The sequence below is a fragment of the Aethalodelphis obliquidens genome, unplaced genomic scaffold, assembly GCF_003676395.1.
Source record: "Aethalodelphis obliquidens isolate GAN/ISIS:26980383/991018 unplaced genomic scaffold, ASM367639v1 scaffold37, whole genome shotgun sequence".
NCBI lineage: Eukaryota > Metazoa > Chordata > Mammalia > Artiodactyla > Delphinidae > Aethalodelphis > Aethalodelphis obliquidens.
In genome coordinates this window covers 10932126-10944482 of record NW_020837981.1, presented here as the reverse complement: position 1 = coordinate 10944482, position 12357 = coordinate 10932126, and the positions used below count along the sequence as shown (strand labels likewise).

The 12357-nt window shown below is 45.1% G+C and overlaps 1 protein-coding gene across 3 annotated transcripts in view; it reads left to right on the top strand.

Moving 5' to 3' along the window:
- The window catches only part of VCL (vinculin), a 101527-nt gene extending 90290 nt beyond the window's left edge, over positions 1 to 11237 (top strand). Inside the window, exons 18-22 of one of the 3 annotated variants that reach the window (XM_027129810.1) lie at positions 349 to 534; positions 3963 to 4166; positions 6189 to 6392; positions 6777 to 6881; positions 9135 to 11124. In XM_027129810.1, coding sequence (XP_026985611.1) covers positions 349 to 534; positions 3963 to 4166; positions 6189 to 6392; positions 6777 to 6881; positions 9135 to 9281 — 846 coding nt within the window. In that variant the 3' untranslated portion in view covers positions 9282 to 11124. Of the gene's footprint in view, positions 1 to 348; positions 535 to 3962; positions 4167 to 6188; positions 6393 to 6776; positions 6882 to 9134 lie in introns of all 3 variants that reach the window. The other 2 variants (XM_027129808.1, XM_027129809.1) reach the window with 2 other exon arrangements.
- The last annotated feature ends 1120 nt before the right edge of the window (positions 11238 to 12357 follow it).

The following is a 12357-nucleotide window of genomic DNA, read 5'->3' as shown; positions in this document are numbered from 1 at the left end:
CTTTGAGAAACCCAAGGCCCAGGGGAGAAGTTGTTGCTTATGCAGCTGCCCGTCAACAGAGTCAGGACCAGAACTTAGATCTCGTTTGAGGATCCTTGGCCCAGTAGGGCTGTGCGTGCCTCCCTGGGATATGTCCAAAACAGTAGGTGCTAACTTTTTGTGGAGAAAAAAGGAAGAAAATATGCTTCTGTTGAGATTGAAACAGGTGGTCCTTATGATCAGTGTGGATGGTCTTAAATGGAGTGAATGTGGGTGGCTTTTTTGGGGATGCTTTTTAAAGGAAAGGAAAGAATTCTGGTGGGGAGTAGTTTCTAGAGCTTTACTTACAACCTGGTAATTCTTTCTTAGCTGACAGATGAGCTTGCTCCTCCCAAACCACCTCTGCCTGAGGGTGAGGTCCCTCCTCCCAGGCCCCCACCACCAGAGGAGAAGGATGAAGAGTTCCCTGAGCAGAAAGCTGGGGAGGTGATTAACCAGCCAATGATGATGGCTGCCAGGCAGCTCCATGATGAAGCTCGCAAATGGTCCAGTAAGGTAAGTAATGAAGCTCTTCTTGCTGAGAAAGGATGAAGAGCCATGTACACAGCCCAGGAAGTCTATTTGGAAAATCACCCTCTCTCTGCTTTGGTTCCTGTTATTGCCAATAGCACGATCCTCTTCTTTCTTGTGGTTTAGTGAGATGTTTCTGGTACTTGATGGTTTCTCCTTCTAGCAGCTAAAGTGAGAGCTAGGATACCTTAGTTAGAGATGAAAGTTCTTTTCCTTCTGTCCTCTAGAGTGTCAGCTGCCCTGATGCTGGACATTTGGTCTCTTAGAAATTGCTCTTCTTTCTTGGGGTCACTGAATGTTTTTAGATGCTCTCGTGCTAATTATCCACACTGCAAACATGGCACAGTCTTCTGTAGGCTCTGCTATAGCTACATGAAATATTTGCATTTTCCTTCTCTTTTCTCATAGAAGCAGGTAGATTGGTGTCTTAGAAGCCATGTGCTTTTTCCCTTTCTCAGAATCATCTTACCCCTCAACTCAAGACAGCTCCAGGCTAACTCCTACTAAACAATCTGGAAGTGTAAATATTAACATGGTTGGTGAAAATTTGGATGCTGCAGCAGTCATGCCTCATGAATGATGAAAAGTGAGTGGTAGCTTTTCTAGACAAGAGCTAAATATTATTGTTAACCCTGCAGTGGAAGGTGGTTCGAAGTCAGTTCTAAACTGTTTCTACCATGAACCTACATCTTTATTCCCAACATCTATTGGACTTTGTTCATTTCACACCTTCAGCCACCTCAAGCTCTTGTATTGAATGTAGTTCCCCAGGGACCTCCTGCACATGCAGCTGATCTTGGGTTTTTTCAGGCTGGGAATTTGACCTTGGTTTGTTTGGTTGTTTGTTTTTTTCCGGTACGCAGGCCTCTCACTGCTGTGGCCTCTCCCATTGCGGAGCACAGGCTCCGGACGCGCAGGCTCAGCGGCCATGGCTCACGGGCCCAGCCGCTCCGCGGCATGTGGGATCTTCCCAGACCAGGGCACGAACCCGTGTCCCCTGCATCGGCAGGCAGACGCTCAACCACTGCGCCACCAGGGAAGCCCTACCTTGGTTTTTTAACTCTGTATTTTTCTGCACTGTTAGCTGTGAGCCCAGGTTCCGAGAAGGAATGGTGACCTTGCTGGTGTTGGACCTGACCCGTGGAATCACTTATAATCATCTCTCTCTAGCTGGGGCATGCACACCCCTGGGACCATTAGCAGAGTCCCAGTGCACATGGGGAGTGGGGTGGGGGTGATAGTGAAGGTTGGTTTTACTCAAAGATTTTTTTTTTTTTTTTTTTTGCGGTACGCGGGCCTCTCACTGCTGTGGCCTCTCCCGCTGCGGAGCACAGGCTCCGGACGCGCAGGCTCAGCGGCCATGGCTCACGGGCCTAGCCGCTCCGCGGCATGCGGGACCTTCCCGGACCGGGGCACGAACCCGCGTCCCCCGCATCGGCAGGCAGACTCTCAACCACTGCACCACCAGGGAAGCCCTACTCAAAGATTTTAAAGAACATATTTATTTGTTTGTTTGGCTGTGCCACGCAGCTTGCGGGATTTTAGTTCCCTGACCAGGGATTGCACCTGGGCACCCGGCATTGAAAGTGCCGAGTCCTAACCACTGGACCGCCAGGGAATTCCCTAAGGAAAATTTAAATTTCTTTATAAACCCAGATACACTCTAAGTTATGGATGTTAAAAATAAAAGTACAAAACATTTCAAATCTTTATTTCTTACACTCTTTTCTTTTATATTGATATCTTGCCCACATTTTAAATAAATGTACTTTTGAACTTAAAAAAAATAACAGATACATTGTGCAGTGGAACACAAAATATACATGAATTTAAAGACAAACATAAAACTTAAGGGGCAGACAGCATTGGCCTACATGTTTATCCCACTCTGCCATTTGTTGCCAAAAATCGGTAGGTCTGACTGTCTCTGGAGGTTTGGAGCATCTGGGGATTGCTGACTTTGAGCTGTGTGAAGTCAGGAGCTATTTGAACCATGTGTTTAGGGAGGACGGATGGTGGTATGTGTTTGTGTATCTGTCGGTCTGCTTTGTACTTTGGGACTCTGAACCCCAGCAGAAGTGGGCTGGCCTCTCCTCTAAGGAATGGGGTGAGTTGAGTCCTGGTTGAGACAGTTTAGGTGAAAGGATTTAGAAGGTACCCAAACCCCTTGTTGGCCCTGAATCCTCCAACTTAATAGTCAGTGTTTGGAGGCAGGCTTCCTGTGCGGATTAAGACTTTCAGGAGTTGTAGCAACCTCAAATAAAATTCCACACAAACTCTTACTTCCTCTTGGTTAGAGATGTTTGATATAAAGAACCTGTGTTTGCCATTCTTTATATAAGTGGTTCGGCTTCATTGGGGCAATTCCTTTCATTCTCTTTCCCCCTTAGCCTATTTTCAGCATGTGATCTCTCTTGCTTCCTTCCTGGCCTTTCAGAATGCCCATCCCTGGTATTAAATTAATTCTCTCCCCCATCACGGGTCCTGTTTTCTCATGGGCACCAGTTTTGAGTTCCTCTGAACTCTGCTTTGGTCAGTTGACAAGTCCATGTGTTATCTTATCTGTGAAATATCAATAAATTGAGTTTGGGGTAAGTGCAACTGGAGAGATTCAGGGTGTACCCGAAGAACAGCTTTCTTAGTCGGCTAGTTATGGATGCAATGTGAAATTGTGAAGTGTTGTCTCTGTAGACCTTAGGGAGAGCTGCTCTGAAGTGTGGGTTTTCCCTAAGGTGGTTGCTGGATGAGATGTCTTCTTGAGGCTCCTTCTAGCTGGGTGATTGTGGGGTATTTGATAAGTCCTCTTCACTCACCATTGTGTTTTTCTTGCCTCTTTCCTGGTTTGATATCTGTTGCCTCAAATTTATCATTTTCAATTCTGGAAGTTTTAACCCCTGAAGGAAATAATCTGTGTCTGGCAGCTGCAGAGCTGACCCAAGACACTTTCTGTTTCCTGGAAGCTGTAGAACAGCGTTCATATGAGCCAGCAGTTGTTCACATTGTTCTGTTCAAAGCAACTTGTGTGGTTCCACTTACATTTTCCCTCTGGATTCCTTTTAAAGTTAATAAGTTACTATTGTTTGGCTTCTCAAAAATGTTCTGACCTGAGAATTACTCTTTGGTAGTAAGTGTATACAAAAGGAATGCCACTTTCTTTCTTTGTATAAATAGTTCTCTGGAAACCGTTTGCTACTGGCGTAAGCGTCTTTCCTTTACTGTGAACAAGGCCGGTGCCGGAGGCTGAGAATTCCCCCTTCTGTGGAGCTTGGTTCATTTGACTCCTGGAGAGTATCCATTTTCTTTCCCATCCTAGGCAAACTTTGGTTACTAAACCGGCTGAAGCTCAGTTGCCCAAGCCCTACTGCTCTTACTAACACTGTCCCTGTTTCTCACCCTTCCTGCCATCGACAAAGCCGGGTAACCCAGCCGCTAAGGTGGGTATAAGTGCTGTAGCTGAGGCAGATGCGGCTGACGCTGTTGGGTCCCCTGTCCCCCCTGACATGGAAGACGATTACGAACCTGAGCTGCTGTTAATGCCATCCAGTCAGCCGGTCAACCAGCCCATTCTGGCAGCGGCTCAGTCATTGCATCGGGAAGCTACCAAGTGGTCTAGTAAGGTACTGATTAGCGCCCCCAGCTGGGGCTGCTCCATATGCATCTGGCCATGTGCAGCCTTGACACATTGCATCACTCATGATCTGTGCGGGTCCTGTGAGTCTGAGCCGGGCGGGCATCTGTCTGTCTGCACCTTGTTGTTAGGACTGGCTTCACAAGTTTGATAGGTCTGCTAATGCCAGATTAACTGGATTGCATTTATGTTTGGGAGTTAGAGATGGGGTCACTTTTTGAAAGGATTCCTTTTCTTACTGACCTTGTGGCCCATATTGGAACCTTAAACCCCTTGGGAAGCCGTGGATGCCTCTCAGTGACTTTCAGGTCGGGAATCATTGTAGACCATTAAGAGGTCATCTGGCCTGATCACTGGACTTTGCCTGTCCCCCACCTATGCCCCCTCCCCGCTGACCTCTCACTGTTGGCTCAGGCAGAGTTGATCAGCGTGAGGAGTGTTTCTGGGGAGGGCTGCTTGCTGTCCTGCACTTGGCTGTGGGGCAGATGCTGTGGGGCAGATGCTCCCTTCATGGGAGCCCACGGGGAAGGGGGCTTCACTGACTGGCTTGTTCAGGGGTTTCAGTGGGAGAGGGGGTGTGAGTTGGGATCAGATAGCGCTCAAGTCTGCAGGACAGGAACCAACGGAGCTTTGGCCTTAGGGAGTGGGGGATGGGGGCAATCACTTTTTTCCCTTTGAAGGTGGCATGTTGCAAGAAGAAAGGGTTTGAAGAGCGATGGGTAATAAATAACTAACCCTGGCACTACACTGTCCTCTAACCAAGGTCATGAAATCCTGGAATGATCCCAGGTCTGCACTGGAAGAGGTGGGCCCAGCCAGCCTTGTCTAACATACCCCTATTCTCATGAGTTCTTCCCATGCCTGTGTTCTCTCTGGCCTCAATTGCTGCCCAAGATGTTATACACCCTCCACCGTAAAAGATCAGCCACGTCACGGTGCCTGTGGAGGTTTCTCACAGAGCACCCTGCAGTGGCATGGTTTGTGTATGTCTCACTGCATTGTCTAGAAATTGTAAAGCATGAGGGGAAAAATGTGTAGAGCCTGGCCTTTTAGGTAGTTTTGAACATTGCATTTGTTATTTTTGGTTGTTATCAGCCAAAATATCAGCCTTTTGAAGGCATAAAGTAAATTACTTGTACATTTCCTTATTATGACCCATGAGGGTTTTAATGAACCAAAATGCCCAGTGTAAGATAAACTGCTGTTAGTTGGAGTGAGGGTTACATTTACGGCTTGACTCACGATTTTTATTTTCCCAACGCCTCCCCCGGCATCCTCTTAACTGTGAAGGTTTCTTTAGTTGAAGCCACTTAGCTGAGAGGACTGAAGAATTGATTCTTGGCCTTTTTAAATGTGAAAAATTAAAATAATATGTTCCTTTAGGCTGAGAGTACAAACAAGAGGCAGTAGAGGGAGGGCAGGAGCAGACTTAGGTCAGAAAAAATTTTTTTTCACCAAGGCTGATAGTTACTTGGTTTAAATTCTAGTTCAGCAGCGACAATCATTGGCTGCTGTTTGTAACAAGGGTAAGGATAAAGAGGATGATTTCAGCATCTGGAAAGGCTCATCTGTATTTTTCCCTTCAGGCCAGCTGTACTGCTTTCCCCCCACAGAAAGGAAAATGCCTGTTTAACCAACTTCTTGGGCCCATCCCCAATTTATTGACATGATTAACCTGGAAATGCTGAAATGCTTGTTTAGTGCTATGCCTGGGGCTCACATGTTGCCCTTTCAGATTAATATCCAAGTCTTCCTTTTTTGGTCCGGTGATCTCTCTCTCTCTCTCTCTGTCTCTCACTGAGTACTGGGGTGAGTACCCTGGCTCACTCTTCTGTTTATTTCTCCTGTGCTGTATCTATATCACTCAAGAATAGTCTGTATACCTTCTTCTCACCCCTCCAGAGGGCTGCTAGAGCAGCAGGCTCCCTCCTCTCTTCTCTGTGCTTCTACTTCCTTCCCTAACTTGGCCAGAGTATGGGCTGAGCTCACACTGTATCTTGCTTCTCTCTAGGGCAATGACATCATTGCAGCAGCCAAGCGCATGGCTCTGCTGATGGCTGAGATGTCTCGGCTGGTCAGAGGGGGCAGCGGTACCAAGCGGGCACTGATTCAGTGTGCCAAGGACATAGCCAAGGCCTCAGATGAGGTGACTCGGTTGGCCAAGGAGGTTGCCAAGCAGTGCACAGATAAGCGGATTAGAACCAACCTCTTACAGGTACTCAGGAAAAGTGTGTGTGTGGCCGGGGTGGGGGGGCAGGGGGTAGGGTGAAAAGCAGGAGAGAGAAAACTGGGTGAGCAAGGAGGAGGTACTTTAGAATGGGAAGAAATAGCAGAAAGGGGAAATACACATGTGTATTTGGGAAAGACAGATACAGGCAAGTTTATTTCTGAATCAAATGAAAGAATTTTAATGCTTCCATGTCTGGACAGAAGGACTATACTGATCCTAGGGGTAAAACAATTGGAATCCTGCTGCTGATTTACTGAATGCTTTCTGCATGCCAGCCACTGAGAATACAGAGGTGAATTAAGTCTCATCCTCAGGGAGCTTGTGGATAAGAAAAATAAAGAAACATACTAAATTAAATTTTCTTTTTAGGTATGTGAACGAATCCCAACCATAAGCACCCAGCTCAAAATCCTGTCCACGGTGAAGGCCACCATGCTGGGCCGGACCAACATAAGCGACGAGGAGTCTGAGCAGGTATGTGCTTCTGATTTCTCGCCAGCAGCTTCTATTCCACTTGATAGCAATTCAGTTCAGCCTTGAGGAAATTTTAACTGTGAAATGGGTATTCAGTATGTAGGATGGAGTCTTCAGTTCTCTCAGAAGGGCATCTATGTTGGAGAGATCATCAGAAATTTGGAAAGGGAAGTAAAAAGCTCTTGTGCAACTCTTGTCATTTTACAGCTGAGAAATTGAGGCCTTGGGAGGTTAAGTGAATCAGCAGCAGTTAGGACTCTCTACTTGGTTCTTTTCCTCCCTGGAATAGGTTTGGCTCTCTCGAGGCCTCCAATGCCTGTTCAGTCCTGCTCACTCTATCCTTCTGGCTGGAGAATTTCTGCTTCCTTGTTCTCTGGGTGATAAGTACCTCAGGGAGGATGAATAGTGTAGGCTTTTCAGGGGCATGAGGTGGTTAGGCCTGTGCTGAGGCTGAAGTGACATCTCAAACGAGGTGCTTCTCTTTTGGTTTCTTTGACAGAGAATGAAATAAAGATGGTGGGAGTGTTTGCTTAAGTGTTTCTTGTATGTATCTCGGCAGTCACAGTTTTTTCTCTCCCTGCCTGCTGGGAACGTGGCTCAGGTCTTCTCAGAAAGCCCTCATTTGAGCACCTCTTCCTCTCATTTCTTCTCTAGTAGTCTCTGCTATGAGCCAGACTTAACAATTTCTTCTTATGGAAGGTAGCACATCTTTTGTTGAACTGCTCAGACAAGGCTCATCATGCAATGGGATATGTATGTGGCACTGTATTACATACTATGTAGGGGAGTTAACAAAATACACACAATCCCTCTCCTTGTCCGGGCCAGGAGATAGAGGTTAGGAGCACTTTAGAGGAACAGGGAGGCTACTTCTCTTGGTGTCAGTAATGCTACCTTAACTACCATGGTTTAATTCAACAGCTCTCACCATAACCCTCTCTTCTCCCAAACCATGGGAACTGGATTTTAACCTTTAACTTCCATGTGTTCTAGGCAGGGTTTGGGCACTAGGCTATTTCCTGTCATGTGATCTCTCCTGCCCCAAGAAAAGGAAATAGAAAAAACAGGGAAGAAAGGGTAAGACTCAGAGTTTCCGACCTTATCATTTAATCAATTAGCCAACAAAAATGTATCTTGGGAGTATCTACTATGTTCCATTAAATATTCCAGTTAAAAAAAGAGAAAGAAACAGTGTGGTAGAATGGAAGAAACACAGGATTGCAAGTCAGAAGTTTTGAGGCTCATCCTGACTGTTGTGTGCGTTGGGCTGGCAAGTCTCCGAATCACGCTGGGCCTCAGCCTCTTTGTTGACCAAGCGAAAAGATTAACTGATTGGGAATTCTAGTCCATAGTTATGCCTCTCAGAGCCCATGAACCCTCTGAAATTGCATGTACAAATTTTGTGCACGTGAGCAATTTTTTCTGGGGAGAATCCACAGCCTTCATTAAACCCTCAAAGGGTCTACAGCTCAAAAATATTTAAGAATTAAAAAAAAAATTACTGAGTTAATGGATTGATAAGTTAGTTACTAGTGTGATCTCAGTCCTGTATTTTGTATGTTTACAAGATTTACTTATTTAGATTTTCATGGATTTATAAGGTGGTTGGTTTACTTGGTTAGTTTTTCATGTGTTAATTAAATGTTTATGAAATGCCTCGTGACAGGCACTGACGTAACACTAGGGTACAGCAGAGAACAAAATTGACCAAAATTGCTGCCCTCATGGAACTTAAATTTTAGATAAAACATCAGATAAACAACCTAGGTAAAACATACAGTACATCAATTAGTGATGGTAAGTTCTGTAGAGAAAAGTGAAGAAAGAATTGGAGGATGAGGCATGCTGGGAGTTGGGAAGGTGGTTTGTGATTTAAAATAAGGTGAGCAGGAAAAGCCTCAGCAAGGTGACAAATGGGCAAGGATCTGAAGGAGGTGAGAGGTGAGCCATGGGATACCTGGGGGAAGAGCATTCTAGGTAGAGGGGACTGCAGAAGCCCGAGGTAGGGGCTTGTTTGAACACCAGGAAAGGAGTATACACTAGAAGCCACCTAAGGGTACAGTATAAAATCAGTGATGGTCCAGTTTTGGGTTCTTTTTGGTGATCCAGCTATAAACCACCAGTGATGTGACAAATACAAGGGATGCCAGGTACAGGTAGGGTAAACTGCATTGCATTCCTGGCTTAAGCCTGTTTCAGAGGCAGGGCTCCATCAGCGACTGTGAGTAATGGAGAGCTCCTCTTTCCTTACAGGCCACAGAGATGCTGGTTCACAATGCCCAGAACCTCATGCAGTCTGTGAAGGAGACTGTTCGAGAAGCAGAAGCAGCTTCAATCAAAATTCGAACAGATGCTGGATTTACACTGCGCTGGGTTAGAAAGACTCCCTGGTACCAGTAGACACCTGGTTGAACCTGGCTAACACAGAAGCCCCTGCTGAACAGAATGAAAATGATCGGAGTCCCAGGAGCCACCCAAGATTACTGGGGGGTTGAAAGCCACATCTTGGCCTGACATAACAGAAAGGAATGGGGCCTCTTCACATTAGAAAACATTTATACTCTTGTCATGGACACTTTGAAATGTGTCTCCTTATAAAGCCTGTATTCTCGACCACGGCTTTACTTGTGCACACTCTGTCCCAATAGGCAGACGGGGTTTCTAGCCCATGGACTTCACATAAACTCAGAATCCAAGAGTGAACACTAGCCAGACATCCTGTTCTGCGCTTGTTCCCTAAAGGACAGTTCCCTTTCTGCCCCCGTCTCCCCATTCTTTCCGCCAGGCTCCCAAGACCCAGGGCCCAGGCAAATCAGTTAAGGAAATCACTGTGCCTCCAAAATTTTTTGGGCTTTCCATGTTGCTGCTGACCCTGCCTGCCTTCCCTGGCTGTGCTACCTTGGTCCTTTTCAGGAGTGACCTTCACTGTTGCAGGGGAAGGTGGCCTCTGGGGAGCCCCAGCATGTGGGGCCTGGATTCACTTCCTGCCCTTCCCCAATTTAATCCTTCTAGTTTCCCACAGTACAAAACCAAATTTCACTTTGTCAGGAGGAAATCACCAAATCATGTGATTCTGTCTTTACCTCTTTCCAGAGCAATGTCTGTGCTAGGGAAACCTTCCGTCCCATATCCTGCCTCGGCCTGCCAAGGTAGCCATCCCAAGAACACACTGTGTGTCCTGGTGCTCTCTGCCACTGGAGAGGCAGAGTGGCCGGGGCGTGGCCCTGCCCATCCTCCCAGCAGGGCCACTCCCAGGCACTCCACGCTTTGTCACTGCCTGCAGAGATCTATGCTGAGGCCTTATCATTCATTCTTAGCTCTTATTGTTCTTTCTGAGCTGAAATGCTGCATTTAATTTTTAACCAAATGATGTCTCCTGTCCTGGCTTTTGTATTCTTCCCACACCCTTCCTAAACAAGGTTTTAAAGATATATGTTTGTTCTATAATTTTGAAAGATCGTTTTTATCCTTTTGAAATTCAGTCCTAAGAATTGGTGCTTGTCCCCAGGAGTGTCTAATGGAAAGGCAGTCCTGTCTGAAGGACACTGCCTACCTAAGGGAGGTGGTACTTGCAGACTGGAATTCTGGCACTGCTGGGGATGAATCGATGGGAAACAGTCCTCAGTGATTCCTACCTCCCTCAGCCAACAACAGCCAAGCCCCTTGCATCCTACCCTCCCTCCTTAAGTACAGTTGTTCAAAAGAGTAATGGGTATAATATTTAATTATCACCATAGTAAGTTTCCTATTAGCAAAGTGAGAGAAGGCAATTTTTCCTTTCTTGTACTTACCACTGCTGTCTAAGCATTCCCCAGCACATGAAACTATACTTCTTCCCAAAGCCAGAACTGGATGAGTAAAGGAGTAAGAACCCTTGCCTGAATGTCCTCCCCACCTCCAGTGTGTGTTAGACCCTAACATCGAATGTGTAAAACTTAAGTTGGTACTGTACACTCAGGCTTCCTCTGTTTTCTTTTAACTGATGATTATTTTCAAGGCCCTCAGCATCCTTGTATAGTTGCTTACCTGATATAAATGCAATATTAATGCCTTTAAAGCATGAATCTATGCCAAAGATCACCTTTTGTTTTACTAAAGACTACTTAGAGGAAGTAAGAAAAATCATGTTTGCTCTCCAAGTTCTTCCAGTGTTTTGAGACACTGGTTTACACTTTATGCCAATGTGCTTTTCTCTAATATCAGTGCTCAAGACACAGTGAAGCAAATTAAAAAAAAAAAAAAATCCCTGAATGCTGATTAGACATCACTAAAAAATTACATTTATAAGCTAGGATTTGTTATATGCAAATATTTTCTGCCTCTTCTGTTTAAAACAATAAAGTACATTTATATAAATAATGCTTTAAATGATGGGTAAGTTATTTCAGCAAGAGCTTTTAGATCAGGTTTCTCCTTTGTTTTGAAGAATAGCCAGTGAAGCTAATCCTCAAAATGTGGAAACTAAAGGTTTTTATTTAATCCAAATATTGTACTGGAAGAAGAAGAAACCAGTGGTAATATATTTACTTAACAAGACTTTTGTAATAAAGGACAACATTGGGGATTATAAACTAGAAGGAGCAGAAGTGACAAAAGGTTAACAGAGGAAAGCAGCCAGATGATACAGATCATCCCCTGGTTGAAGCAGTCCACCTTAGAAGATTCTGGCTGTATGTGGAAGCCATCACTATCCCCTAAGCTAAAGCTATTACATGTGCAGGAATATTGCAGGTTGATATTTAATATTCTAAAGCCCAATACAGAACAACAGGGTTGTCAGGGATCCACCAGAGTTATGAGGCAGAGCTAGCTTTCGGGCACATATTCCTCTTCTTGCTTGAGGAAGCTCTAAGAGGAGGAACAGGTTCTTGAAGTAGAGCTGGGACATCAGTATTTTTGCCTTATTTTCTATATATGAAAGTGGTAAATATCACTAAAGGGGGATAGTACCGCTGACTACATTTATCACTGCTTTAACATAGAAAAGTTGCTGACTAGGGAGGCAGGTTCCAGCTGTCTGAGTTAAAGGGAACTGTCCAGAGGTACTGAATTAGCTCAGTAATATCTGAAAACAGTATTCACGGTCTCATTTTTTCTATTTACCATATGCTCACTGGTGCTGCCTTCCTGCTGCATTATAGTTTTTCTCAAGTCAGATGACTCTAAGGACACCAGGACCAGTATTTTCCAAGGTTCTTCTATAGCAGCACTTAAGGAATGAACCCATCACATGAACTCCCTTTGAATAAAATGATGGTGACTCCTTTATGCAGAAAATGAGCTTTTGGGTTATACTCCTTTAAGAATTTAGAAAATGAGGCTATCCTGGAATTATCTGGAATTCTATGCTTGAAAATATTTCACTACTACTAAGAATTCATGGATCTTTGTTATTAGTACGTGGTGGTACGGAGAGTAGCTTTGATCACTTATTATTCAGTCTGTGGCTAAAAGGGTGATGGTTAGAGAAAATATA